The sequence below is a fragment of the Mycteria americana genome, chromosome 5 (genome assembly GCF_035582795.1).
Source record: "Mycteria americana isolate JAX WOST 10 ecotype Jacksonville Zoo and Gardens chromosome 5, USCA_MyAme_1.0, whole genome shotgun sequence".
In the NCBI taxonomy this organism is placed as follows: domain Eukaryota; kingdom Metazoa; phylum Chordata; class Aves; order Ciconiiformes; family Ciconiidae; genus Mycteria; species Mycteria americana.
In genome coordinates, this window is record NC_134369.1 from 62485907 (window position 1) to 62511008 (window position 25102).

Here is a 25102-nt window from a genome sequence, read left to right on the forward strand (position 1 = left end):
GTGTGGGAATTGTCAGGCTTCTCCGTGCATCCGGCTGCATGGGTCCCTGAAGCTTTCAAGGAGCTACGATTGCAGAAGCTGCCACGTGGGAGCGAGACCTCATGTTTCTCACAGCAGGCCTGGGGGAAAGCAAGAAAAAAGCTGGGCAATTAAATAGCACTCATCAGAACATGTGCAGGAGTCAAACAGCAAACACATCCCTCCTATGCACAGCCTCTCGCATGAAGCTGTATCAACATTTACCTGCTGAAAATCTCCAGTTCCTGGGCTACTCTGGCTAACGCAATCCATGGGCCCACAGCCTTGGTCAGCATCCTTGCTGCTCCCTGCCCACTCTAGCCAAGCCTGCTCAATGCTCTTCTGAGAGCTCATTTCATGCTAACATGAAACAACCAAAGATAACACTTTTCCAAAGTCCTCCCACCTCCGCATACAGAAGGGACAAATATGCGCAACTATTGCATTCCTGGCTGGGAGAAAGCAGATGATTCCCGATATACCTGCAGGTCACACCCCAGTGCATGGCAGCAAAACCACGGGGCTGGGATGAAGGAGGAAGGTGACCTCCCTTTGACCGTGTCCCAACACTGATTTCGCCGTTACTGCTACCCCTGAGCTCAGGTGAGGCTACCAGCCTGTGCTGCACACGTGCACTGCAGACACAGCCAGGTCTTCTGGGATTTGGGAGCCTATTTACCCAAGGGATTCCAGCAAATAGGAGACTAAGTGACTTACAGTGTTTTAAAAACATGTTCCTGAATATCTTTTCTAAAGCGAAGGCAGTGCCACGTGTAATGTCTCTAAAGGAGGGTATAAAAGTGGGTGGCCGAGAGCCCGTTCATTATATCAGAATCAGTTTTCATTAGGAAAGGAAAGTTTGTGTGCTTATTAATTGTTTCTCTAATTGCTTTCTCTCCCTGCTAACAGGGTAGCCAGCTGTCTGCTTGCGCCTGGAGGCCCCAGGTCAGAGCCCTGCGTAACTCATCCCTGATCTGCTAATGTGGGGAACTATAAATAAACGGTGACACCGGAGAGTGGAGGAGGAGGTAGAAGGGGACTGCACTTCTCAACCTGAGACACTCAGTCTATTCAGCTTATCCAACAGAAGGTGACTGATGACAATCTGTAAATATTAACCGAAGGACACTATTTCTGATAGCTGAGGGCTCTGGCCTGGCAAAGATAAAACAAAATTCTCTGGCTCTGAGCTGGAGCTGGACAAATTTGGACTAAAAAGAAGCTGCAGATGATTTAAAGTGAAGCAAACAGCTGCACGTTCTCCATTAAGAAGTATTTTTACACCATGAGGACCTGCTTAGTTTCAAGATCTGCTGCAGTTTACACCACCACCACCCCCCCTCCAAATCCCCAATTTGTGACTGTGAAGGAATCACTTGGGAAACGGAAAGGCGTTTGCAGGTGCTCCAGATGAGCCCTGGCAGTTCACGCCAAGGGGATTTAAGACATTACAGTGACAGTCATCCCTCTGACTTTTATCCCTCCTCCCTTCTGCCACCAGCTGCTGCTGCTGCCGGCACGGAGCGGGCACGCTTGCCTCTGGAGCCCACAGCATGGCACAGCCACCTGGACAGGACCGAGCCCCGTTTAATGAATACAGCTCTCATGGAGGGGGCAGCGGTGGGGCTGGCACACCCCTCCCCTCTGCACCAGGAAAGCAGGGGGACCACGGAGGAGAAAATCCCTCAGCGTGTCCTGCCAGAGGCAGCGGCGCTGGCCTGGGAGACCCTGCCCATGCACCCATGGTACGAGCTGGGAGGGAGGGGATGCTGGGGAGAGGCAGCTGCAGGGACACACAGACAGGAGCGAAGGACAGGGAGGAAGAGCCCTGTCTTCTCCTTCGTCCCTGCAGTAACCCGAATCGCGCATCTAAGCATTCAGCCCCCTGCACTGCCTGCAACACCGTGCTTCATGACATGGAAATTTGCAGGTGGAGTGAGGGAAGTAGAACCGGAGTGTACGGCAATGAGGACCTCGGGGAGGTGATGCTACAGCCATAGTTGTTTCACCTCCCCGAAAGCAGGAATGCCTAAGCCTGTGCAGGTATGCATGTTACACACAAGTACGCTCACACACACACCCCCCTACCTTTGCTAACAGCAGAAGCAGCCACAGAGTCCATATTTTCTAGGTTTTACTTCTATATCTGCAAAAAGCAAGTTTGCTTCTGTTTCTGATTCCCTGCAGTTATCGTTAAATGCCTTCAAGAGAGCAGCTCTGTCTTCTCGGCTGAGCGAGTCTTTGATGTCCAGCACTGCACTCAGATGTTCCTTCCTTTCCAAAAGGATAAGAGGGCAGGTCAGTGAAAGAGTCAAGGAAAAAAGCTTGCTTCCTATCACTCAGTTTTGCTGTGCCAGACCAAGGCTTGGAAGCTGCTGAGCTGCTTTTTGACACCCTCTGGCCGCCTAGCAAGGACGAGGCCGTATCACAAGAGCTGCGTGGGATATGGCTGAGCTCGTGGGTCCCGAGCCCAGTGCACACAGCATCCCCGTGAAACTGTGGAAAACTTCACCTCAGGTTTCTCCTAGAAAAAGATCTGCATCTGCCATAACAGGTTTTGGATAACTGCATTTGACCATTTGGAAGCACTTTTGATATCTTTTCTCGCCTCAAATGGAGCTACTTCTTGTTCATCTGAAAGGCTATAGGATTTTTGTTCCACATAGCACTGCTTTGCTGAGTGGGGCCACAACATATTAGTCTGATTAACAAACAGGGCAAACGTATCCAAGCCAAACAGTTTTAAACATATGGGAATCTGCTGAAATCAAGAACAGTGCACCTACTCACACCAGGATGACCTCCTCTGAGATCTGGATCAAAACAATATTCTTTTGAGTACTTCCTATGCCCAGTTCCTATACTATATATAAATACATAGTTTTATATATCTATTACTATTTATAGATGTGTGTATATAGAGAGTAAGAGAATAAGAATTGCTATGCTGTTTCAGATAAGCAGCTTTTTAGCTCAATAGCATCTTCAAAAGTAGCAAATGCTTAGGAAAAGAATACAGAAACCAGACAAAGCATAACATGATCTCTCTTTGTCTTTTTTTTTTCGGTTCTGGCAGTCTGCAGTTTAGGGACTTCCTTTGCTGGGGGTTATATCTTGATTGTCATGTTAGTGTCATAGGCACTGTCATAGGCATTGAAATAATTATCTCCCACAAATTGTCTGCTCCTCGTTTGAAGCTAGTCACACTTTTGGCCTTCACAGCATCCTGTGACAGAGCGCTCTACACTGTAGTCACGTTAACTTGGAAAAATACAGTCACTAGCACAAGACATCAGAACAAAAGATGGATAATAATTATTTAATAATAAACCACAGACTTTGGAACAAATGCAGTTAGCTAAGATCTCACCTTCCTAATAAAAGTTGGGTTTCATTTCTGTTAACAGCTTCCTGTGAGAAATGGAAGTGTATATTCTTGCTGAATACACCTAGGATTTTGTGGAAATAGTTATACCTAGAAAAGGATTGGTGAAGTGTTAAAGCCAAAAGCCATGTGCTTGGAAGTTATGAAATGCTTGAGTTAAGGGTGTTCTTGAAACCTACATTTGGCACACATGTGCCTGTAAATTGTCCATTCAGGTAGTATTTTTCCACAGCATTCCTGCTTTGCTGACAGCCATTTCATCCATCCTTCACCTTTACAGAAGGAAGGACATCTCAACTCCACTCGTTAATGCCTGGCAAAGTTCCGAACCGTGTTAATCAGCACCTGCAAACAGGCAGCATCGAGTGCATTCGAAGGTAAGCATTGTGCCTGGCCCAGCATGCTGCAAAGAGAAAGTACTGCAGGACTAATACCGCTATAGGTCTTCTGGTGGCAAGTAATCAGTTAAGAAACTACAGAAGTCAAACCAATAAAAGACCTTACCTTAGATCAGGAAATTCTTTGAGAATGGGCAGAAGGGCTATTTTCATCCCCTCAGCATCAGAAGTTTGAATAAGTTCTAAAATTGCTTTTATAGGATCCCTAAGAGGACCAGCTGCAGGACCCTGGGAAGAGAAGCAAAGGTGTGTTCAGGGCAAGGGAAGCAGCATACATTAAGAGGTGGACCTGTATCAGACTGGGGATCTCACTGTTTGGGTTAGGAGCTTTGCACGACTGTCTGTGCATGTGTACAAGCCTGTTTTCCCTCCAGGGTAGGAGAAAAGAAACTGGGGTGTAACCACAGACTGCTTCCAGGGCAGCTGGGCGACTACCTGCAGCAGCGCAGAATCCCCTCCTGCATTTCCTTTGACAAAGAGGGCAAATGTACCTCATTTTTCCCTACCTCACCTGTCCTCTCAAGGTCATTTCGCCCTTTGGGAAATGGTTTCCTTCCAGAGGTAAGCACAGCCCCGTACCTATGTGAAAACAAGCGCTGTTGGCCAGACATGATGGCGTTTCTCCTGTCCTGAAGCAAGCCCAGGGACAGAAAAGCAACCATGGGGAGAGGGTGAGGGGACACAGATCCTCTAACAGAAAAACAGAAAAAACAGTAAGCAGGGCTAGACACTGAAAAGGATATGACATGGCTGGTAGATGCTGCGTATGGTCAGCTCCCTCTGAACTACCGCACACAGAAGAAGAAAGCCTCATCCAGAAACACACAGCATTTTTAGCAAAGCCAGAGGAAGCAGAATGCAGATGAACTTCCAAGAGAGAGCTTCAGGTCTTGCTCACATTTTTCATCAGTGCAGTAATGCGATTAAATTGCTTCTCTGAATTATTGATGCCATCACGTCAACAGAGACTGTGACAAAGCAAACCTGCAGAATGGGCTGCCAAACTGGGGCAGGAGAAGCCCAGGTTACCCTGATCTCTACGGGGCGTTAGGAACAGCAGGCTGCATTCACCTCCGCATTGAACATAAATTACAAATAATAGTAATATTCCAAGACAGCTTTCTCTCTCTTCCTCCACACTGCAGACAAACAGCATGTCTAGCTCTGCACAGCACACAAGCTGTACTCAGCTCTTAACGCACTGATACTGTAAGGCTTCATACTTGGCAAGCTCACTATTACAAAATGCTAATTAATTTGAAGGTGTCAGATTTAGTTAAGGGCTATATAGACAGGCAAGGTCAGCCTGCAGTCTAATAGGACAAAAAAGAGGTGTCTTGTCAGCAGTGCTTAAGTGCCTTTGACACGTACGGCTCTTAGGAGAGAAGGAAGGTATTTCCTAATGTGCTTTAAGGACGGGGGGGAAGGAAGAGCCTGAAGAGAGGGCAGAGCAGGGCAGGGAGCAGGTGCAGCCTGGGCAGCAACTGCACGATAAATCCAGCCTGCAGCAGAGTACATATTTTGCATGCATAACCGAGTACCTCATTTGACTGAGTATCAGGCTGTCCCCTGCAAATTGCTTATGCATTTCCTCCCCGAGGTTTTCGGTGCTCCCACATCAATAAGAAAGCGAACAGACTGGGGACGCAAGGGAAACAGTGCTAACTAGATGCAGACTTTTTTCACCCAAGCTGAATGTAGGGTTTTAGTACATAATTAGATTTCCTGTATCTCCTTTACACTATAAACCCAGCTTTCCTTGCACATTACATCCCAAGCTGATGCTGAGCACAGCATTACTGGTAAACTTTAGAGTTAAGAATAGAGAATCCTCTTGCTGTTCCCAATGGCTCGATTGCTCAAAGCATTGACTTGTCTGTGATTGATCACTCCCGGAGAGGTGGGTCTTCAGCTAAAAGCACTGCCAGCTTCCAGCTTTCCACCATGAAACTAATGCATTAGCTGTAATGGGTCTGAGAGGTTTTTAGAGGAGCCTACAGATGATCATTTTGATTTCATTTTATTCTTTGGACAAAGTCAGAATTGCTGACAAATGACTTGCAGGGGGCTCGTCTGGGAGAAAATAGATTTCTAGTCCCTAGCACTTAAATTCACAAGTCATGAGAATGACTCAGAATTTGTGAAATTATTAAAACCAATAAAGCCGAGGCTTTTTATCTGCTGTGTCACATCTGAGTCCTGTTACCAGACTACCTTTGCAATCATTGCTGCGATGCTCAGTCCAGCCTCTTACAAAGTGCTGTGCCCGGGTGCCCTCAGCCTGCATTTGCGCAAGAGCTGTGCCAGGGGACATTGCACGGCAGCGATTCTCTGGCTGGAGCAGCCGCAGGAGGGGATGCTGCTGGCATTGCAGTCCTTGCCCTTGGGCAATCAAGGCACCCATGTGACAGCCTGGTGACATCCGCAGATGCCGTGTGTGGCACTGCCAACTACACCGGATTACGAATTAAGCAAAGAGGCTTTTTTAAGCTTCTGAAGTTGCTTTGCAAATCAGACCGAGCATTTCTCCACAAGTTTTCTTCAGAGGTGTGGCTCTTCTTTTACACCCCATCTATCCCTTTTGCAAGGCATCTTTACCTCCTAATGGTGTGAGGTGTTTATGCCCGCAGGAAGACTTGCTCCTCCCTGCAAGCATCACCAACCACAACAGCATCAGCATGTTTCCATCCGTGAGGAAACGCTGCAGCACAGGGAAATGGCTCACGCAGCCATCAGCAGCCCTGAGGGGCTGGGAAGGGCCTGCGAGGAGGGAGGAGGCTGGACAGAGGGGTAACAACACATACCCCATGTCCAAGGAGGAACAGCAGACGGGGCAATCCACGGAAAAGGTGAAGCCCTGGAAGAGGTGGAGCAGTTGATTTGGTTCATCACCCCAGAGGCTCAAGGGAAAGCATTGGGGGGAACACAGCTCCTCCTCTTCTGCACCGCCATGCCATGTACCAAAGGCTTGCCTGGGGGAGCTGACAGCTTTGGAGCTGTCTTACCAATTCAGAGGATCATGCTTCATTCTTATTTCAGTGGCAGGAGTGTGAATCTTGCCTCCTCTAATCGCACATTTCAAAACTATAAACTAACAGCTTCTGGCAGATCAGAAGGGCCGTCAGCACATCTGACTGTCATTTCTGTGAAGCTGGATACCACTGTGGTAAGACCTAAGCTTTTCTGTTGCTTTCAGAGCCTTTTCCTCTGCTGGTACTGTTCCTGATGACAGAGAGCAAAACTGTAACCATATCAAAGACTTACTAAGCACTCTTTAAAGACGGTTTGCAGCATCCTATGATCTTCTTCCATCTTGCTGACAATCCTCCTCCTCTGCACAGAAGATGGTTTCCTGGAAGTGGTCAGGAGGACCTGCACATATTCTGTAATAATGATGACGTTGACAGCCTTGACGAGGGCCTGTTCCAGAGCAAAGAAGACCAAATTAACTTCCCTGTATTGAGCAAGGACCAGACCATACCTATAGGACTCTGACCAGTGTAGACAGGGGAGATAGGGTCCACACAGATGGGTGTCCCATGTCTCTACTTAAGTATCCTTTTAAAATGCCTGGTCTAAGACACAGAGTACCTCCAAGCTGTACGTGGATGACATAAACATTGATGGTAAGTGTGGACACATCCAACCAAAAGCAATGGGACCAGTTAGCTGAGCCAGAGGTCACTCACGCTCCAGAGCAGCAGTGACACTTGGCTTAGCCCCAAGCTGACAAACACGTTGCCTGGGGACAGCTTGGACTACAGACAAAGCCAGATCCAGGCTCCCTGGAGCATCCCCACTAGACACGTCCCAGGGCCATACCTTTGGGCACACAGTTGTGGCTGGGCACAGAGAAGTCACCTGGGCACCTCTGAGCCACTCACTGCTTGCTGAGAAACCCCAGTGCCAAGACTACGCAGTGCTTGAAGCGGGAGGGAGAGCAAGCATTTCTAAGGGGAGACGGGCTGCTGCACAGAAACCACATTTTCATTAGCAATTGAAATCAGCAGTTTTAGGCTGCAGTCCAAAGGTACAGGAAATCCCCAGCCCTGTCCAAAAGAGACAAAGCAAGAGACAAACAGCTCTGGCACAGCACTCCAGCACTGAGCTGCTGCTTGCCCCAGCACTAATGTGACATAATGTCCAGTGACAGACTCTGAACAACAGCAGAACAGCTCCTAATTTTTTCTGTTCCATTACTTTTTTCCACATTTCAAAATGTTAATTAAAATCGGGACTGACAAAAAGCCTGCAGATCTGGCAGGGTAAGAGAAAGGGAGTCCAGTGCTTAGGGGGACATGTGCGGCACAGGCAGCAGCAGCAAATCCAACCTGTGTGCAAAAGAGGACACCCCAGGTACCAATCTCTCTGCTGAAGAGCCAGACTCAAGGGTGTCCTGAGACCCTAGACAAGTTGTTTAGGCTACTGTAAAGGTAAAAAAACTTAGGTACTCTGTGAGGTTGTTCTTCACCAACCCCGACATATTTAACTGCCTGAGAGACTATGTCCTTTGAGGATCTGGACCTTTCACCTCTCTCTGTGTCCACTCTCCATCAAAAGGATAAATACGCCTTGCAACTAAGGTTGAAGCACATTAGAAGCTGAGAAGATTTACAATATAATGGTATTGGGGCAATGGTAGGATCAGAGATGGCCCAATGCTCCTGCTCTATATTTGGGAGGTACATTCAGTTTCCACATTTCTTCACTTGTTGCTTTCTCTGCTGAGATTACAGAAAGGTCCTAGCTGTCACAGTGAGGAAGATATCCAACTCTGTTGGATAGAGGAACTGGACTGAGACCATTAGATCTTTAAAAGCCCTTTCAACAACAGAAAAAATTGTAGCCTGGATTAATGTTGAAATATTGCACAATCCAGAGGTTCAAGGACTACTTTTAGTGATTTCCTAAGTAATATCTTGTTCTTACTTTCTTACTGACTTCTTACCTCATACGTGTCTGTTTTTTTCTTCCCAAATGCCAAAAAGCTTTGCTTTAAGGATTCAAGGATGTGGTCAAAACCACTGTCACACCTTCTGAAGTGCTCCTTCAGTGTTCCCTGAGGAAAAGGGACAGGCAGAGTCAAAGGGTGCACACGCAGAGACACCACACAGACAACAGACACGGATTATTGTGCTTTTGCCCTTTCTGCTCTCAGAAACAGACGCCTCCATGAGCTGCAGCATCCTGTGCCTTCATTTCAAAGAAAAGCAAAACATTAAAGAAAGAAACAATTCAAACTCAGGAAGGATGTATTAAGTTTTTAAGCCCAAACCTGGAAGAACAAAGACTACAAAAAATGGGTGGCAATAGCTCTAATCTGGGGACTATGTAAAACGTGCCCCTACGGATTGGGAGTGCAGGAAGAGCCAGCTGTTCTGTGCCCTTCTGCTCTGGCATCCTGCTCCCAGCACGGCCGTTGCCTCTTATTCAGTGGGAAAGTATAAGGATTATTTAGCAGGCAGGCAGGGGATAAACTCTGTCTTTCATGATTCGGAGCCCATGTCGACACAGCCAGAGAAGGACTGAAAACCTGAGCTCTAGGTCTCCTGTTTCTCCCCAGGGCTGTCCACGGTCCCCATCAGAACCCCCCCCAGCTCCCATCTCGACACGTGGGCCCATGGGACAGGCTGGCAATGAGCTCTGGAGACCAAAACTGCACAGTGTAGCCAGGGTTTCTTTTGTCATTTTCCTTCTGCTGCCTTCAGCATGCTCAAGGGAGACTGTGCAATGAGCCTGAAGATGCTCAGGGGAGCTTCCCAAGGAAATGCACAACACCACACGCTATTAGGAGCCTGCAATTGCGTGTGATCTTGACATGGAGCCCAGGATATGAAGGTGGGTGTCTGCTCTAACAGTCTAATATTAGAAAGTGTGAAGGGAGGGGAACTTATCCCAAGGGAGGGATACATTTCTGATCAGCCTTCTCTACATCCTGACTACCCACCACAGCCTTGGGCTCTGTGAGTTATCACTGCCCCGGGAAGATGCTTGGCTGCTGGGGATGAGTAGGTACCAGGTGAAGTTCAACCCTTCAGATCTGGGTGCTCAGGAGCAGCATGGGGTACCCATTTGTAGCACAGCAGCAAATACTACAAACAGTGGAGCTGGGATCCCAAAAACTGGAAAAGATGAAGCTGTCAAGATACAGCTTCAGACAAGGCAGAGGAGGGTACTGGGTCTGAAGATCAAACTATGGTTTCAGCCTTTCCAAATCAGGACATGAAAGTGAAGTGCGTGCCTGCCCTACAGTCTAAATATATTCAGTGTTAACATGAGTCTCCCATACCTTGACTTTAGAAGTGACTGTCTGCAGAAAATGCTCCGTAATGTCATCTTCCATCCTGTCTAGAAATCCATGTACCTTAACATCCTGGCCAGTGCTGGCACTGCAAATGTGTGTCAGCTTATGCCAGACAGTCCTGTTAAAAAAAAAAAAAAGGAGGGGGGGAGGGATATGGAAAGTATTGATCAGATCAAATCAGGCTATTGTCTCAGATCAAAACTCTTCCTACAGTAACCTACACGACTCTCTGGGTAATTGAATGGACACAGGCTCAGGTCCAGGGCTAGCTCAGTGACCCACGTATGTGCACCCATCTTTTGGATAGCTCTCATTAAGATACTGCCACAAGGACACGAAAGCTCAACGCACACAAATGCCACTTGTACACATCACTAGTGAAATTGGATAAGTAAAAATTCTAGTATTTTCAAAAATGAGTAGGCATGAAGGGGCCTTGACAAATGGAGGCTGGGTGAGCATCCTGTGTGCCTCCGACACCCTACAAATACAAGACAAACAATTATGTTCCATCAGAACAGTCTTCAAATCAGCAAATCCTGGTCAAAGTGATCACCAGCTTGAAATCAGACATTTTACTTTCTGGAAAAGCTCAGCGTATAACTTCATTCTCAGTATCACTGTAAAGAATTACATAAAAGAGCCTCGTAAGTATTCAGTCTAGGATCCAGCATCAGCAACATGCAAATACAACAAACAAAACAGCTACCTAGGCTCAACGCAAGGCTCCGATGTCAAGTAAGCACTGTGCATATGCTGGATTTGGGCGTTTTGCTGAGTCCAGAGATTCCCAGATAATTTTACACAGGAAGAAGAGAAGCAACCTTGTTTTCTCCATCGCTGCAAGCACTTCTGAAATTAGCTCGTAGGTGCAAGCAGCCTCCCCCACCCTTCTGTGCTTTACTTCTTCCCTCCTTCCTAGCAACACCAGGGAAAGCCTGGCATGTTCGACAGGGTTTCATTCAGCAAAGTACTTAAGCTTGGGCTTACCTTGAAGTGCGTAAGCACACGCATCTCAGTGCAACATTTATGAGGCTTTCCTAATGAGGGAGAATCAGGTCAGGGAGAGGAACCACATCGCAACTCATGGCAGGGTTGGCCAGGAAAATGTCCACACAAGCAACATGGCATTGCTGCCTGCCTCCTGCTCAGGGTGGTGGGCACCAGAAAGAGCGAGATGGTGGACACAGGCTATGCCCCCTGCACCTGCAGGGCCTGGGAGCAGGAGAGAAGCAGCAGTACCGGGCTGCCAAGGCAGCAGTCCCAGCCGCCTCTCTCTTGCAGGGCAGCTGGGACAGCTCTGAAGGGGTCTCGCTGACCCCAGCTGGCTCCCTTCATGCTTAAGGGTTGGTGTGCATGGGGTTGGATGACCAAATCCAGCTGGAGGCAAGGCCAACCCCATAGCTGAGTTAGAAGATCAGGCAGCAGAAAATTCATTTTGCTCCACATGCCACTAGGTTCTGGTTTCTAACCTGAGAATGCAGCAGTTCTCCAGGATTCGTAAGCTGCTGCAGACCCCAGGGCAGCCATCGAGCTGGAGAAAGCTTCTTACTTCATTTTCATAGCTAAATTAAAACAGGAAGACGTATCTTTAAGCTAGCATGCTCCGTAACGCATCTGACAGCATTAGCCCAGCAGCAAATGGGAGGAATATTCTGTGATTATTTGCCTTTTCAGCATGCACAGTTTCACGCCCCAAGGGGGGATCTAAAGCAGGACAAAGACGGTCTCTGTCCTGCCCAGCTGGTGAGGAAGGAGAGTGCAGGAATGGCACAGGGAGAGCCCTCGAGCTGCCCGGGTGCCACTGCTAGGGATCGAGAGGCAGGACGTTCATTTTACCATTGCTGTCGCTGCAACACTTGGTTCTGGGAAGCAACTAAAGCTTTGCCGATAAAGCCGCAGAATAATGCCTCAGCGTGTATGAATAACCCACAAAGTCTATCGACTGCTTCGTCACAGCTTCAGTCACACAAATGGCTCCTGGACAAGTCTGTTTTATAGGAATTTCCTTCCCCTCATAATGTGAAGGGCCAAGGATCTTAAATCAAACCTCCTTCTGAAATATTCATCTATAACCAGCAGCACTGGCATTTTCTGCTGCGGGGGATACACAGGGAGGGAGACGCCCAAGAGCAAAAAGCAGATAAAGGGAGCCAGAAGAAGTGGTAAGAGGGCAGAAGATGAGAAGACAACATTCGTCCTCCTCAGAGAAGCAGGACAGAGCAGAGCTCCTCACCCTCCCAGGGAGCCAGCAGAAAGCACCGTGCCCGGGAAGCACAGCCAGGGTAGGAAGGGCCAAGCCTGGGCACCAGCCACGTGGCTGCCCCTCTTTCTGGTTGTTTTTAAGGTCTGAGCCTCTCCAGAATAAACATCCCCCAAGGCTTTAACCTGTCCAGGCAAGTCCAGGTGCACTTTGTTCCCTCAGCTTTAGTCCGACAGCAAATGCTGAGCACATAAACGGCAGCAACGCGCTGTCCCTCCAGTAACAGCTTGATGGGAAACAGCCATCAAACCAAAGAGGGGCAATGGCAGATCCGGGTGAACACAGCATCGCCAGTCGCTTCATCAGGATTTCTTTCTTTTGAGCACTGAGGACGTTGCCAAGGAGGAAAACAGCATCGCTCCTACCTCTCCAGGAACCTCAGGCACTCCTCCAGGCACTCAGCTTCCACCTTCTCGCTCAGGCTCTCACAGACACGCGAGGCAGCCTCTGCCTTCTCTGTTAGTATCTGTGGATTCCAAGGCATGAGAGGAGAGCAGGACAAAGCCATTTGTTCCCTATGAAGTGAAAGGAATACATCCCATCCCTCACCCTGCTGCAAATCCCTCTGCCTTCTAGGCAACAACTTCTGTTTCAGTTTTGAGAGCCCTTGTGGAAATAAAAGTATTTTTAGGAGCCTGATTTTAATGCCTGATCCTACACCTTTGCTACCGCTGCTTTCATCGCGGTCAACAGGCTGGAGAGGCTGGAGTCGAGCCCTGCACTCGGGGGAAAGCCTGTCCCTACAGATGTTCTCTGCTAGCCATGTCCAGCCCGGCAGCTCAGCTCGTACAAAGACCTGCCATCTCCAGGAGCACCTGCGCTTCTACGTGACTCACCCTTGCAGATAAATTTGGGTGCAGCGGCTAAAAAAAAGGTTAGGCAGCTCTAACGGTGTGCCTTGCACCTCTGCCAGGGTCTCTACCAGGGATGTCTGAAGAAGGTAGGTGTCATCTTCCCAGCCACCACCGCTCATGCCTGACACGGCAATGCGTGTTAAACCCCACGGCGCCTGTCTCGCCCCACCGACCCCAGTTGAGTGGCCCAGGTCTCTGCAGGAGCTGGGCTGTGCCAGACAGCTAAAAATCCACCCCATATTGGGCAGGCTTGAGCAGGTGGCAACTTAATGCTGCCCATTAGTTGCTCTGTGGAAACAAAAGCTTGCAAGGGGAGGAGAGCCAGATGGATAAAAGGAGACAGATGGACTCATACGCTGTGCTCTCCCAGTGCTCTGGGAAGCGTCAGACAGAGACAAAGGGTGACTCACATCGTGAATGGGTTTTTCCACCGCTCACAACAGATGTAAAAGTTCACCCAAAGGGACAGGATAAAATATGCCACCCCAAAGTGTCAGGAAACCATGGCTGATGAGTTTCCATGACACCTTGTTCATTTTCTATCTGATCTTTAAGCGTCAGCCTGAGAAAATTGAGGAGGTGGTGATTTCATAAGGCTTGCCTATTTATCCAGACTTTTCCATCACCTACCCCAGAGCATTCAAACCTGACAGTTACACACACAACAGAGCAAAACCACTCGTGCTGAAGCATAGCCAGATGTTGCAGATACGAGGACCACAGCATTCAAACCAGGCTTTGGCTTGGTCCCCATTAGAAACCTTTGCCCTGTCAGCCAGAAGCAGGAAAAAAAAAAAGCCAGCTCAGTAGCTAAAAGCCACCCTAGCGCAGGTACATCACTGAGTACCTCACTGCTCCGCTGCTCCAGCGGGCACAGGGCAAGGTGAGGAGGGAGCAGTCCCCTCTGTGAGCTCTGCGCTTGGTGCCTGGGTCTGAGTTGGGCCAGAAAAGTCAGGTTTTGCCAGCTAAAGCTGTATCCTCACAAGGAAGGCCAGCTGCTGTTGATCTGCAACGCCTACCGCCAGCCTCCAACGGGGAGCCTGAGGTTGTCTGCCATCCCAAAGCACCATGGGGCTACTTCCCTCTCTCATGACCTGAAACGGGACTGCCGCTGGGGTGGTGGCAGTGGAGAAGAAAGACACAGTCACGGCAGCCCAGAACCTGCCCCTGATCTCTAGCATCACTTGAGTCCACATGTAAATTCCAGGATTTATTTTAAGCCTTCTGCGGGTCTTGATCCAAACACCCTCTGGCCATGGTGCGTACTGCTCCTAAATCAGCAGAGTGTGCTTCTGCGATGCCCTTCGAGCACTCGGCTTCGCTGTGCTCTGAAGTAGTCCCTTGTGCTGCCTAATCCATCAGGGCAGCAGTCGCAGCTGTACCCAGCACACGAGCAGGGAGCAAGCTGCCTGCATTTGCACTGCCAGATATGAGGACCTGCCGTGGCTTGGCAACTCTTGCTGCTTTTATAAAAGTGCTCTGCAGAACTCATACAGAGCAGACTGGTTAACATACACCACGGCTTTCCAAAAGGTTATATGAAAATCCAGGTGCATATATGAAAATGCAACTTCAGCTTGAATCAGCTAATCTCAGGCTCATCCTTTTTTAGTTAGTTTAGTTTTCTTTACATACGCACAAGAGAAAAACAGGTTTGGGAGCAAACAGATGCAGTTTAGGCATGACAGCTAACTTGCAAGCTTTTAACACAGCGAGCTTAGCCCAAGACATGCAAAACTGGGTCTTGCCAAATACCTACATACTTGCGTGCAAAAACATGACTGCCCCAAAATACGAGAGCTTTTCAGTTCCTCCCGGTTTACCTGAATGACTGCAGCATCTGCACAAGGGGGTTTCCTAATATCAAAGGCTTCTTTCAGGGCTTTCCCTACTTCCTTCTAAATATTAAAAGAAAAGAAAAAAGAACAGTTGAGATACAATGGCATTCGTAATGAGTTAGATTTCCCAGCCTCTCATTAGGCATTTGGACTAGATGAATTTCTGCCTCTATGTTTTTGGCTGTCTCGTTTAACCCAAAGCCTGGCTATTTTCCAGCTGACCTAATAACATTGTTCTGTTTTGTTCCACATTGTTTGTTTGAGTTTAAATGATTTGCAGCTTCCTTTCATCCCAGTGTCAGCTCCGGTTATCTACAGTCTTCCCTAGTTAGCTTGGCTCAAGTGAAGGCGCCCACACAGCAAAACAGCGCTTAGACACAACGCTGTGCTGCCAGCTACTGTAGCTGAGATTTTCCACCCTTCCCAGCTCCAACTGGCACCCACATGAACCAGCCAGTGCTAATTAAAAGCATTCCCTCGCTTGAGCCAGGGACCTGTGAGTGCAAAGAGGAGTCGGGTTAGTGTTTAGAGCTACTGTCACAGAGAGATGAGCCCCATGAGGCTGCATGATGGGAAATTTCCCAAGACTTGGCTGGCTGGTGTTATTTTGAATGGACTGTAAAAACAAAACTAACACGGCAGAGAAAGGGCTCATTGCTTGAAACATGATCTGACCTTTACAGGAGCTTTAAACTCAAAAGCCTGGCTCGCTTATTTATTCTTTCATTTCTGCATCTTCCTCCAAGGAAGTAGAAAGAATGTAAAGTCTGATCTGCCATTTTTGTCTTTGTTCTTTCCTGGCTAATGGATTAGGAAATTTGTGGCTGTCACTGAAGAATTTCATCAGAAGTATATTCAAAACAACTGCTCTGACATACTCATTGAAAAGTGTTAATCAAAGACAAATAAGCAGTTGTAAACAACCCAAGAAAAAGTCCTCTCCTCCTGAGTGCCATCACCTGACTGTGAGCAATTGTGTGAACACGATGGGCTGAGATAACACATCCCAGCCAAGCTGCACAAACAATTCTAGCCTGCCCCAGTTGCACAGTAAAATGTGTCGGCTTAAGCCAACACGAAGGTCCTGCTCCCCAATGGGACAAAGCGTGCATTTAGTTAGCAACTGCAAGGCAGTACCTTGTTGAGCCACAGTACTTAGTTGCTTTGGATCAGACGATGCGTCTGAATTGGCACAAGCTTGCCCGTTTGTAGCTCTTGTGGTGACACCCACACCTCAGGCACCAAAGCTCCAACGTGGAGAGGACCAGAATTTCTGCTGTAACAAACAGGCCCATAAATAACCTCCAGTTTCCTCCTTGGCCCTCCCTGTCTGACCAAGACGTGGTACCCCATGCTGTAAAAGCTCCAAATCCACGGACGGCCAGCCCGCCAGTGCTGACTGCCCAGCCAACTGCTTCCTCTCAGAAAATACAAGGGGCTGAGTTATAACTTGGGTCCCTCATCTGTCCAGCTGCTGGTTTAAAACATGCAAGAATTTAACATCCTCGAGACCTCTACATCGTTATCAAGTGCGGTCAAAATCGGCCAAGAGGCTCAACACGGGTGGGAGCGCACCGCCGACGCACCGGCAGGCGGGTGGGCAGAACAACTGCACAGCCCCATTCGTTTGGGTAGCAGCAGGTCCTCAGCCCAAATTCTCCAAAGCACGTGAACTTCTCGGTCCTCCTTTTGTCTACTTGAAAAAATAGAGGGAGGGAGGAAGGGAGGGAAGAAGACACAGACCCAAGTGATCCTTTGCAGGTCAGTCTAAACCCTCCTCGAGCTTTTGTCCAGGTGCGCATGTCCGGTCCTGCCATCTCTGTTTTTGGACAAAGAGCCGGTTTTGAGCTGAGGCTGCAGAAGCAGGGGACGGAAAGTTCATTTTCCACCTCTCAGTATCAGAATGAACCCTGGCGTCATGCTGGAAGGTTTGCCTTGCCCTCACGTCAAATTCCCCAGTACAGCAAGGGCAGGGGCGACGGATCGACAACCCAATCGATGGCACCATCATTTCCAGTTCACCAGCCTTGCAATCTCAAAAGGCGCAAAGCCCCCTTGCCCTGGACATGTCCGGGCTGAGGGAACACTGCCTGCATGCAGAGCTGGCCGAGTTCCCTGCAGTGGTGTTTGGAAGTGGTTTTGAACCCCATGTGGTGTCTGAGCTCTCAGCACCTTCAGATGTGGTCACAGTTCTCGTTGCTCATTTCTGTTTAAAGTGCTTTCAGTTTGCACAGGTATCAGGCTGGCACTCCCAGTGACAAGCCAGGTATTCACAGGCAAAGCAGACCATGGCTTATTCTGGTTGGTCTCTTTTCATTTAGAAAAACTGAGTCATCCATTGAAGTGGCAAAACCTGCATCATGTGATTTACAGTCACAATTATATATTACAATCGCTCAGAGATAACTGACAGGATATCTGCTCAATAGCAGCTTCCTGTATGTTTGGAATAATGAAGGGCTGGAGTATCCTGGAAAAAGAAACAGAGGGATAAAGCAGGTTTCATAAGCTATGCCACTGAGCTGAGTGAAGAGACATCCATAATTTTTCCATATGGAGTCAGCTTATGTCCACTTAAGCTCATTAGCTTGAACCTGGAGCTGGTCCTAAGCTGGCCAGGTTTGAAGCAAGCTGGGACGCTGCTGTACCACCCTCTCCAGCAATTCCAGCTCTGTTCTCTGTGTACAACACGGCACATTGTAGAGCTGCGATGCTTCCAGACCCAAGGTGGCATGAAAAAACGCAGGCAACTCGGGGCAGCGTGGCACAAGAGCTCGTAACCACTGCCAGATCTAGGTGAGCCTGCTCAGCGCATGGTGTATCAGGAAAGCAGAAAACCCGTGGTTAAACAAAAGCTTTCTCCAGCTATTACATTAGAGGGAATTAAAAAAAAAGAGAGTTAAATTCTCCATCACTGTTAGTCAGCGTCTGTGAGGGTTTGTCAATGAGTCAGTGACATGCTCTAAGATAACCTCACTAGCATTACCCTGAGTAAAGTCATTTCCTTCACTGTAATATTTGCTAAAAACAGACCTTAAGAACATGTGTTCTTCCCCAGGGTAATGATTAGAAACAGCCCATAAAGATGCTTAATGTTAAACACTGAAATCAGTAGGTTTTAAGCATATTGTCACCAGCTGGCACCTCTGCTCCCATGTTTGTGACTACCTTCGTGTTCTCCTTCAGGGAAAAGGTCTTGAGGAAAATCTCTGCAATTTACAGTACTGTCCCTAGGGTGATTCAGCAGTTTGCCATGGAATGGCATGCTGCTGCCCGGGGGGCTGGTGGAAAGGGAATTCGAGAGACATGAGTGTGGTAACTCCTGCTGCTGCATTTCGGCTTTAGCTGGATCTAAAAGGTCCCGCTGAGTTTTCCAAATAGCATGGTTTCCTCTGGAGGTCCCCGTTGCTACAATGCATCTTCCCTGCTTCCTTTGTATTCCACATGCCCAGACCGCATTCTTCAAAGGGGGAGCTTCGCTGAGAAAAGAAAGAGACCCTGCAGCCCTGGAGCTGAGGTCACCTGTGGGATCGCAAGGCAGGATGCCCTGCTCCAACCTTACAGGAGGGCTGTGCTGGGTGTGCACCAGCCGCACGATTTCTTGTGCCGGACTCTGGAAATAATCCTTGCTATAACCTCAGCAGTGTCAGTCCAGCACGCTGGAGAGGGCTGTGAGGGGTCCACATACAGACAAATCCGGCAGCCTCAATATCTGCACAGCTGAGGCAAAGGGGCTATAAATAAACCCAACTGTTGCACACTATGGGCTCATTAACAGCTGGAGAGAAGATGAACAGCATCTTGAAATGGCCCTCAATAAGGAAGTGGGTTTCACCCATAGCCTCCCTTTCCTCCAGATACATCAGATTCTGAGCAGAGTAGATTGCAGCACTATGAAGGTGCAGCAACGGGATGAAGAGAGATTTGCAAATGTCCCAGCAACTCTTTGCTAAGGAGCAAGGACAGGGCAGCATCCCTTTGGCAGAAGACAAGTCATGGATCTTCGCACGTGGGCTCTGCAATGAAACATGGCCAAGATGGAGACCTTGGGGCTCACGCACACCTGAGCAGAGCTGGCTCAGCTAGCAAGGAAGCAGCTAATTTAACAAGGACATTCCTTATTTTAAAACTGTGGGAATAAAACCGGCAGATTGGGGTAAAACTCCTGAGTTCTTACCCGGGCGACTGCAAGTAACTTTTCCTCAGTCTTCAAAATAATCCACACGAGACACGGTACCCCAAGGGAAAGGCTGTGCTGGGGAGGCTGCCTGGGTCTCAGACATGTCTCGCTGCCACTGTGTACAGAAACAAGAGCTCAGCCAGAGGCCTCTCCTGCTGGTCCACAGCCCATTGCCCTCCTGGCCCCCCCTGCTTGGCACCACAGCCTCTCGCTAAGCAAACAGGGTGCCCTGCAAGCACCCAGCAGTGTTTGCAGCGTCGGGGCAGCCACAACGTGGTAGATGATCTTTATCATGCCCTTTCGCCAGCTATTCTTTTGTGCTGTTTCTCTTTCTTCTTCCTATACTTGCTGCCCAAATTACACTTTTTGCTCACCATTTCCCTCTCCCCTTCCCTCCATCCTGCTGCTGAATTCCTTCTCGGGCTCAGGCAGAGTCACCCAAACACAATTCCATGGATGCACAATTTTACAAGCGTCACATATTCTCTCCGAATGGAATAAAAAGCAGCTATATACCAGGACAACTGCATCTACACAGGAGTTTTCATTAAGGCTGTAACTGTATTCAGAGAGGAAAATCCAAATAGTTAAGTCTGGCATCTCTGCTCTTCTCACTTCCACTTTCTTCACTACTTTCTGACCCAAATACAGTCACAGGCTGCTCTTGCTTTTTTTTTTTCTTGAAGGAATTCAGCATTCGCATAACACTTACATTTTTTCCTATCTTTGAGCTTTTCATTATATATTTACTTTACATAATTATTCACATCCAATTTCATGCAAGTTTTCAATATTTCATCAATCCATTACTCTTATCTAAAACCAAAGTTTTACCATTTTAAACCCACAAAAGTAGCAGTAGAAGGGATTTGTCCTGGCCACATGTCTCCCATGTGTCTGAGGACAGCATGCACCAGTGTGTACCCACTGCCCTGCCTCCCTCCTTCGGGAGCTGGTGAGGGGAAGAGCCCACCCGATGAACTGTTTATGAGCTAATCAAGGGTTTATAAGTGTAATTAATACAAGGAACAGAGAAGCTCTAGGCTTGGATGGAAGCAATTATATAACCCAAAAGGGCTGAAAACCATTAGGACATAAGTAGATCGGAGCTGTCAAGTAGCAAAGTAACCATGGACACAGAATCAAACACCTCATCTACTGCTGTCATACAAAAAGAAATCACAAGAAAGCTTCAGGCTCTCATGACAACCACAAGCTTTGAATTTAAGTTGGGCCAAAAGGTCCCAGATGTGTCGCTCTTCAGATCATGGTTAAAGCCACATCTGTTTTCCCAAACTTGGGCAGGAATTTAATGATCTGCTCTATGTTTTTCCTGTGATCCGAACACTAATGCAGGAAATATCGAAACGACTGGTCAAACTACAAGCCAGATAAAGCAGCAAGACAACCAAGGAGACGACAAGAGAAGTCCACAGAGCATAATGCTGACATAAAGGCAGGAGAAAATTATTCTCGAGTAATCAAAGTATTATGGACCTTGCTAAAAAAGGCTTAACGCAAGAGAAGAAATTGTTCAGGAAAGCAGGACGCTGTGCATGTCCAACAGGAGTCCAGCGGAGAGACACCTGCCTACTTCAAGTAAGCCCCTGAGCCCAATACTAAGGATTTAGAAAGAGGCAGTACTGCAATGAAAAAAGGCTCTAATTCTGAGAGCACAGGCAGTGGGCAAGTCTAACCTCAGCAAGAGTCCTGAGCATCGCTGCGTTAACAGGAAGCAGGGATTGTGCTCAGAACTGAAGAACAGACACACAGAAAAAATGTAAAGAAAAACAAGTCCTTCAAACATACCTTTTGTACATTTTAAGGCCCCATTCATAAACTGAAAGACATTGGCTGAAGCTGAAATGGTTACTGTCAATAAGGGTGGAAAGGTGAGAAGAAAAAGAGGCATGACAGCAGCGGGCATAGGTGACGAGCAGTCCTGCTTCCCTGAAGAAACCACTTCTGTGCTCCAGGCTGGGGAGAAACGTCGTTTCCAGCTGACTCAGGTGCTGTTCTAGTGCTGTCCCGTCTGTGTTACTAGAGGAACCAAAGGGGGGAATCTGGGCCGTCATGTACTGTATTAGTTTTTCCTCCAGATCTTTCCTCCAGAAGTTTGGACTCCAGGTGGAAACAGACTCCGTCTCTTGGCCGGTGCCAAGCCACTCTGCTTCCTTCTGCTTCTCCCACTTCAACGATTCCCCCACCGACTGCAACGGCTCCAGGAACATCCTACCACTTCCACTGAGCGCTTCTCCCACCACAGTCCACATTCGTTCAGCCAGTAGCTTATAAAGTGATTCAGACTTTCCCACACCATCATTTCCAGAATGCTCCAGATCATAAATATGATCACAAGCTTCAAAAAATTTTCCTTGCTCAATGAATCCACAGATGGTTTCCTCTGCAATAGAGAGAGTAACAACACAACTTGATGTTTGTTCACTCCTCTATAGGACCCACCACTTTAATATCTGAGTACTGAAGTATGTACTTTACATGTATCGCAAAAATCTTCAGGATCTACTCAAGATCACCTCACTTAAGGTCTGGCACTAGCACCTCTCAGTTTCCTCAGGACAAGCACTTTCTTTCCTCTTTCTTTCTTTCATCCTTTCTCCTCCAGGCTAACTAAGCCTGCAGACTAGTCTTCTGCAGCTGTCTGTCATCATCGCAGTAGACCTCCTCTTGTGGGCAATGCAGGTCCATTAATGACAATCTTTCCTTACGGAAAGTATCTTTTTTCCAGAAGAAAAGCATTAGAGAAAGGACATCTTCTGAAAGAGCCAACAGCTGAAAGTCAAGCTTAGAAGGAATCCTCTGTCTTCTCTACAGAAACTCTGACAGGGCCAAAGTGCTGCAAACTCTCTTGTAAGGTCCCCCCCTCCTGTTCACAGTCTGGTGTGGCTGCGCGGAGGGTGTCACTCCTGCCAGCAAGCTCTCATCGTAGACCAAGGCTGCTCAGTGCAGTCCAGGGCCCTCTCTTTGCCAGGGCTTTTTAACTAGGCCAAATGACTACGCGTACTATTTCGCCCAAAGGTGAAAATCAGAAGGTGGGCTACCTATCTGCAGTGTCTCAGCAAAAGGGATTCATGTAACTCCACATGACTTCCACATCTGCAAGAAGCTGTGGTGACTGAGCCATTGCCCTAATCACCAGACACCCCGTCAAGGCAGTTATGAAATCTTTAAAAGTTCAGAAGCTGGACGGAGAAGTTTTTCATCGCTGCTTGCTTCCAAAGTTTCTTACCCATCACACCCAGCCCACCACTAAGAGTTAAAATTAATCTCACAACAGCTGCACAGAGCTGCATTTTTCCTGTGCATTTTACAGATTACAAAATTGAGCAACAAAGGGTTAACAAGATTTGCCCAAAGGTATCTGGAGCAGAGCCCAGAGGAAAAACCAAGCTTGACGAGAACCCAGGGAAAGTTAAGCAAGGACAGAAGCAGTGGGACTCTGAAATCAATTCAGGATACAGCTTTGGGTGTAGAGTGAAGAATGAAAGAATATGAGCTTCCATTGTCTTTCACCTGTATCCTAACTCTTCTCTCTGAAAACACCACATCTGTGTAGTAAGAATTAAATCAAACAGGACTGGAGGGAGGAATATGACACAAAATGGAGAAAGGTTTATGCAAGGGTCTTCAGCAAAGCAATGGGCAAACTGCTCAGGAGGGGTCTAGCAAGCTGCACTCGTCCTGCCTCAATACATGCAACACATAGGAAATGTTTACTTGGTACAATGAGCCCATGTACAACCTACCTCCCCCACCGCCCACCCATGTACAACCTACCTCCCCCTCCCCACCGCCCACCCATGTACAACCTACCTCCCCCTCCCCATCTGTGGAAGAACAACATCTGTTGGAGTCACACCTGACAGGGTGTCAGTCACACGTACACCGTCTTTCTCACAAGACACATCAGGAGTCTTTGCAGGGATAAAAATAAGAACAGCAAAGAGAAATACTTGTGCGGCAAAGGGCAAGTAAAATACAGAAGTTTCCAGAGGAGCAAGTGTTCAGTTGCAGTTGAGAAAGGACAAGAACTCAGATGAAGGATGGGGAGGAGGAAAGCGTAAAGCACCTACTCCAGAAGCTAACGAAAACAAGAGCCCGCAGGGCTGGGAGAGGCAGAGACGGTCCAGGACTGGACACAGAGATAACTTCAAAGTTACCTGCAGGCGTCTCTCCCCCTGCTTCCTTCCTACTGGTTGCCATCTTCAGCAAATTCCCTGCCACATCCTCCCTGCCAGCCTTCTCCTCCGCTGCTTCTTTCCCACTAGCCACAGCCTTTAGCAATTTGCCCGCCATGGTTTTCAGCTTCCCTCTCCTCTTCGCTTCCTGCTTCTTCCTCTCCTCATGCGCAGCCTTGGGCAGCATCCTTGCGTCTTCCCCGGCCATTTTCTCCCACTTGCTGCCTCTTCCTGCGAAGGCTCCCCAGGAATACTTTGTCTTCCTCATGACCCCAGCAGATCCAGATGCTTTCTACCCAACTGGGAATACTATCAGAAAAAAACATCAGAAACACTTCTATGCAAGGTGATCTTAGTGGCTATCTCTCAGAGAAGACATTTCTCCCCAGATTGGCTTTTTTTTCCGTGAGGCTACAGGCTTCAGCTGCCTTCGAAGAAGTCTAACCTGGTTCCTGCCCGTGCTGAGCGAGGACATTTTTATAGGCTGCCAGCCCTCTTATGTAATCTCTCTCTCTTCTAGGAAAATAATGTCAAAAACCTCATACACAATCTAACCACAAACACTGGGGGAAAGCCAGCGGGATTTTCGGCATTTTCTAAATGACTAAAACATCCCTGCGCGCTGCCAGTGATTTCGATGACAACCCCGTCGGTTTAAGGGAGTTGATTATTAATAGTTTCTATGAAGCACGCATCACTTTCCACCCACCCCACGCGCCCCGGCTGCACCTGAGTTCTTCTTTGGCAAGAAGATCACGCCTGGCTTTGGAGCCAACTTTTTCCCCACCTCCCAGCAAGCCTAGTGTTAGCCAACAGGGAAGTAAAGCCCCGGAGAGCGGGCGCTGGTTTTCATGTTTTAGCAGCACCATTCAGAGGAGATAAGAGTGATCTCAGCCTTCTGGATTGTGCAATTTTCCAGCAACTATATACACTATTATATATTATTTTATATTTATATACACATGCACATATATATACACGGCATAACATCACAGTAATCCACCATAAACGTGTGTGTGCGTGTCCATATGTGTATGCACACATATAGGTCTATTCACCAGCCAACGTCCACAGCGAAGAGAAAGAGATGTATGCCCGCTTAGGGCAAGGACCGTACTGGCGAGTCCGGGGCTGCTAATGGTTCTGACCATAAACAAATTTCTACACAGAAAGTATCATTTGACTCCAGGAGCTCATATTTAAAACAGATTTTTAAAAAGTCCCTGCACTGCTGTGAGAAAGACACTACCCTTGGAGATAAACTGAAATGCTGTCCTTACCACACTCTCTTTGCAAGATAGTTACCAACTGGTTTTTAGTTCTCCATTCCATTATTATAAAAATGAAATAAAGAACTTGAGGATTTTCATCAGCTGAGGACAGAGTCTTGTATTAGCCATTACAAGCTGTATTGATTCAAAACCATATACTATTGAAGAATGATTTTGAGGGGTATGAATTTAAAGGGCAATTTTTCCACACAGCATCTAGATCATTCTGAATATGTGCATTCATCTTTCTGCATTTAACGCCTGCAGTTTCTTCCAAGATTTTCTACATTTTCGTGACAGTAAAATTCCACTAGTTTCCTACTTGGAAACCAAGTAAATGTTGTGTTGTTCCGGCTCTTTTACTCAGTGCTTAATTCCACCAGCATGTTATC

At 47.8% G+C, this 25102-nt stretch overlaps 1 protein-coding gene across 1 annotated transcript; it reads right to left on the reverse strand.

Moving 5' to 3' along the window:
• Positions 1-10: 10 nt before the first annotated feature.
• Positions 11-23869, reverse strand: LOC142409790 (exocyst complex component 3-like protein 2). Its single transcript, XM_075501555.1, has 12 exons — positions 23422-23869; positions 19238-19355; positions 15046-15120; positions 12734-12834; positions 11578-11670; positions 11096-11145; positions 10091-10223; positions 8750-8860; positions 7066-7221; positions 3908-4029; positions 2107-2292; positions 11-119 (listed from the first exon to the last, which is right to left on the reverse strand). Exons 7-11 carry the CDS (start codon positions 10142-10144, stop codon positions 2112-2114), a joined length of 624 nt encoding a protein of 207 aa, XP_075357670.1. The 5' UTR covers positions 10145-10223; positions 11096-11145; positions 11578-11670; positions 12734-12834; positions 15046-15120; positions 19238-19355; positions 23422-23869; the 3' UTR covers positions 11-119; positions 2107-2111.
• Between the last annotated feature and the right edge of the window lie 1233 nt (positions 23870-25102).

Excerpts from the sequence above, each read along its gene's own strand:
- LOC142409790 (XM_075501555.1), bottom strand. The coding sequence starts at position 10,144 with ATGGAAGATGACATTACGGAGCATTTTCTGCAGACAGTCACTTCTAAA. Across the intron at positions 8,861-10,090 it reads CAGTCACTTCTAAAGTCAAG|GGAACACTGAAGGAGCACTT; the intron begins GTATGGGAGACT and ends CCTTTTCCTCAG. Across the intron at positions 2,293-3,907 it reads AAAGAATTTCCTGATCTAAG|GAAGGAACATCTGAGTGCAG; the intron begins GTAAGGTCTTTT and ends CCTTTTGGAAAG.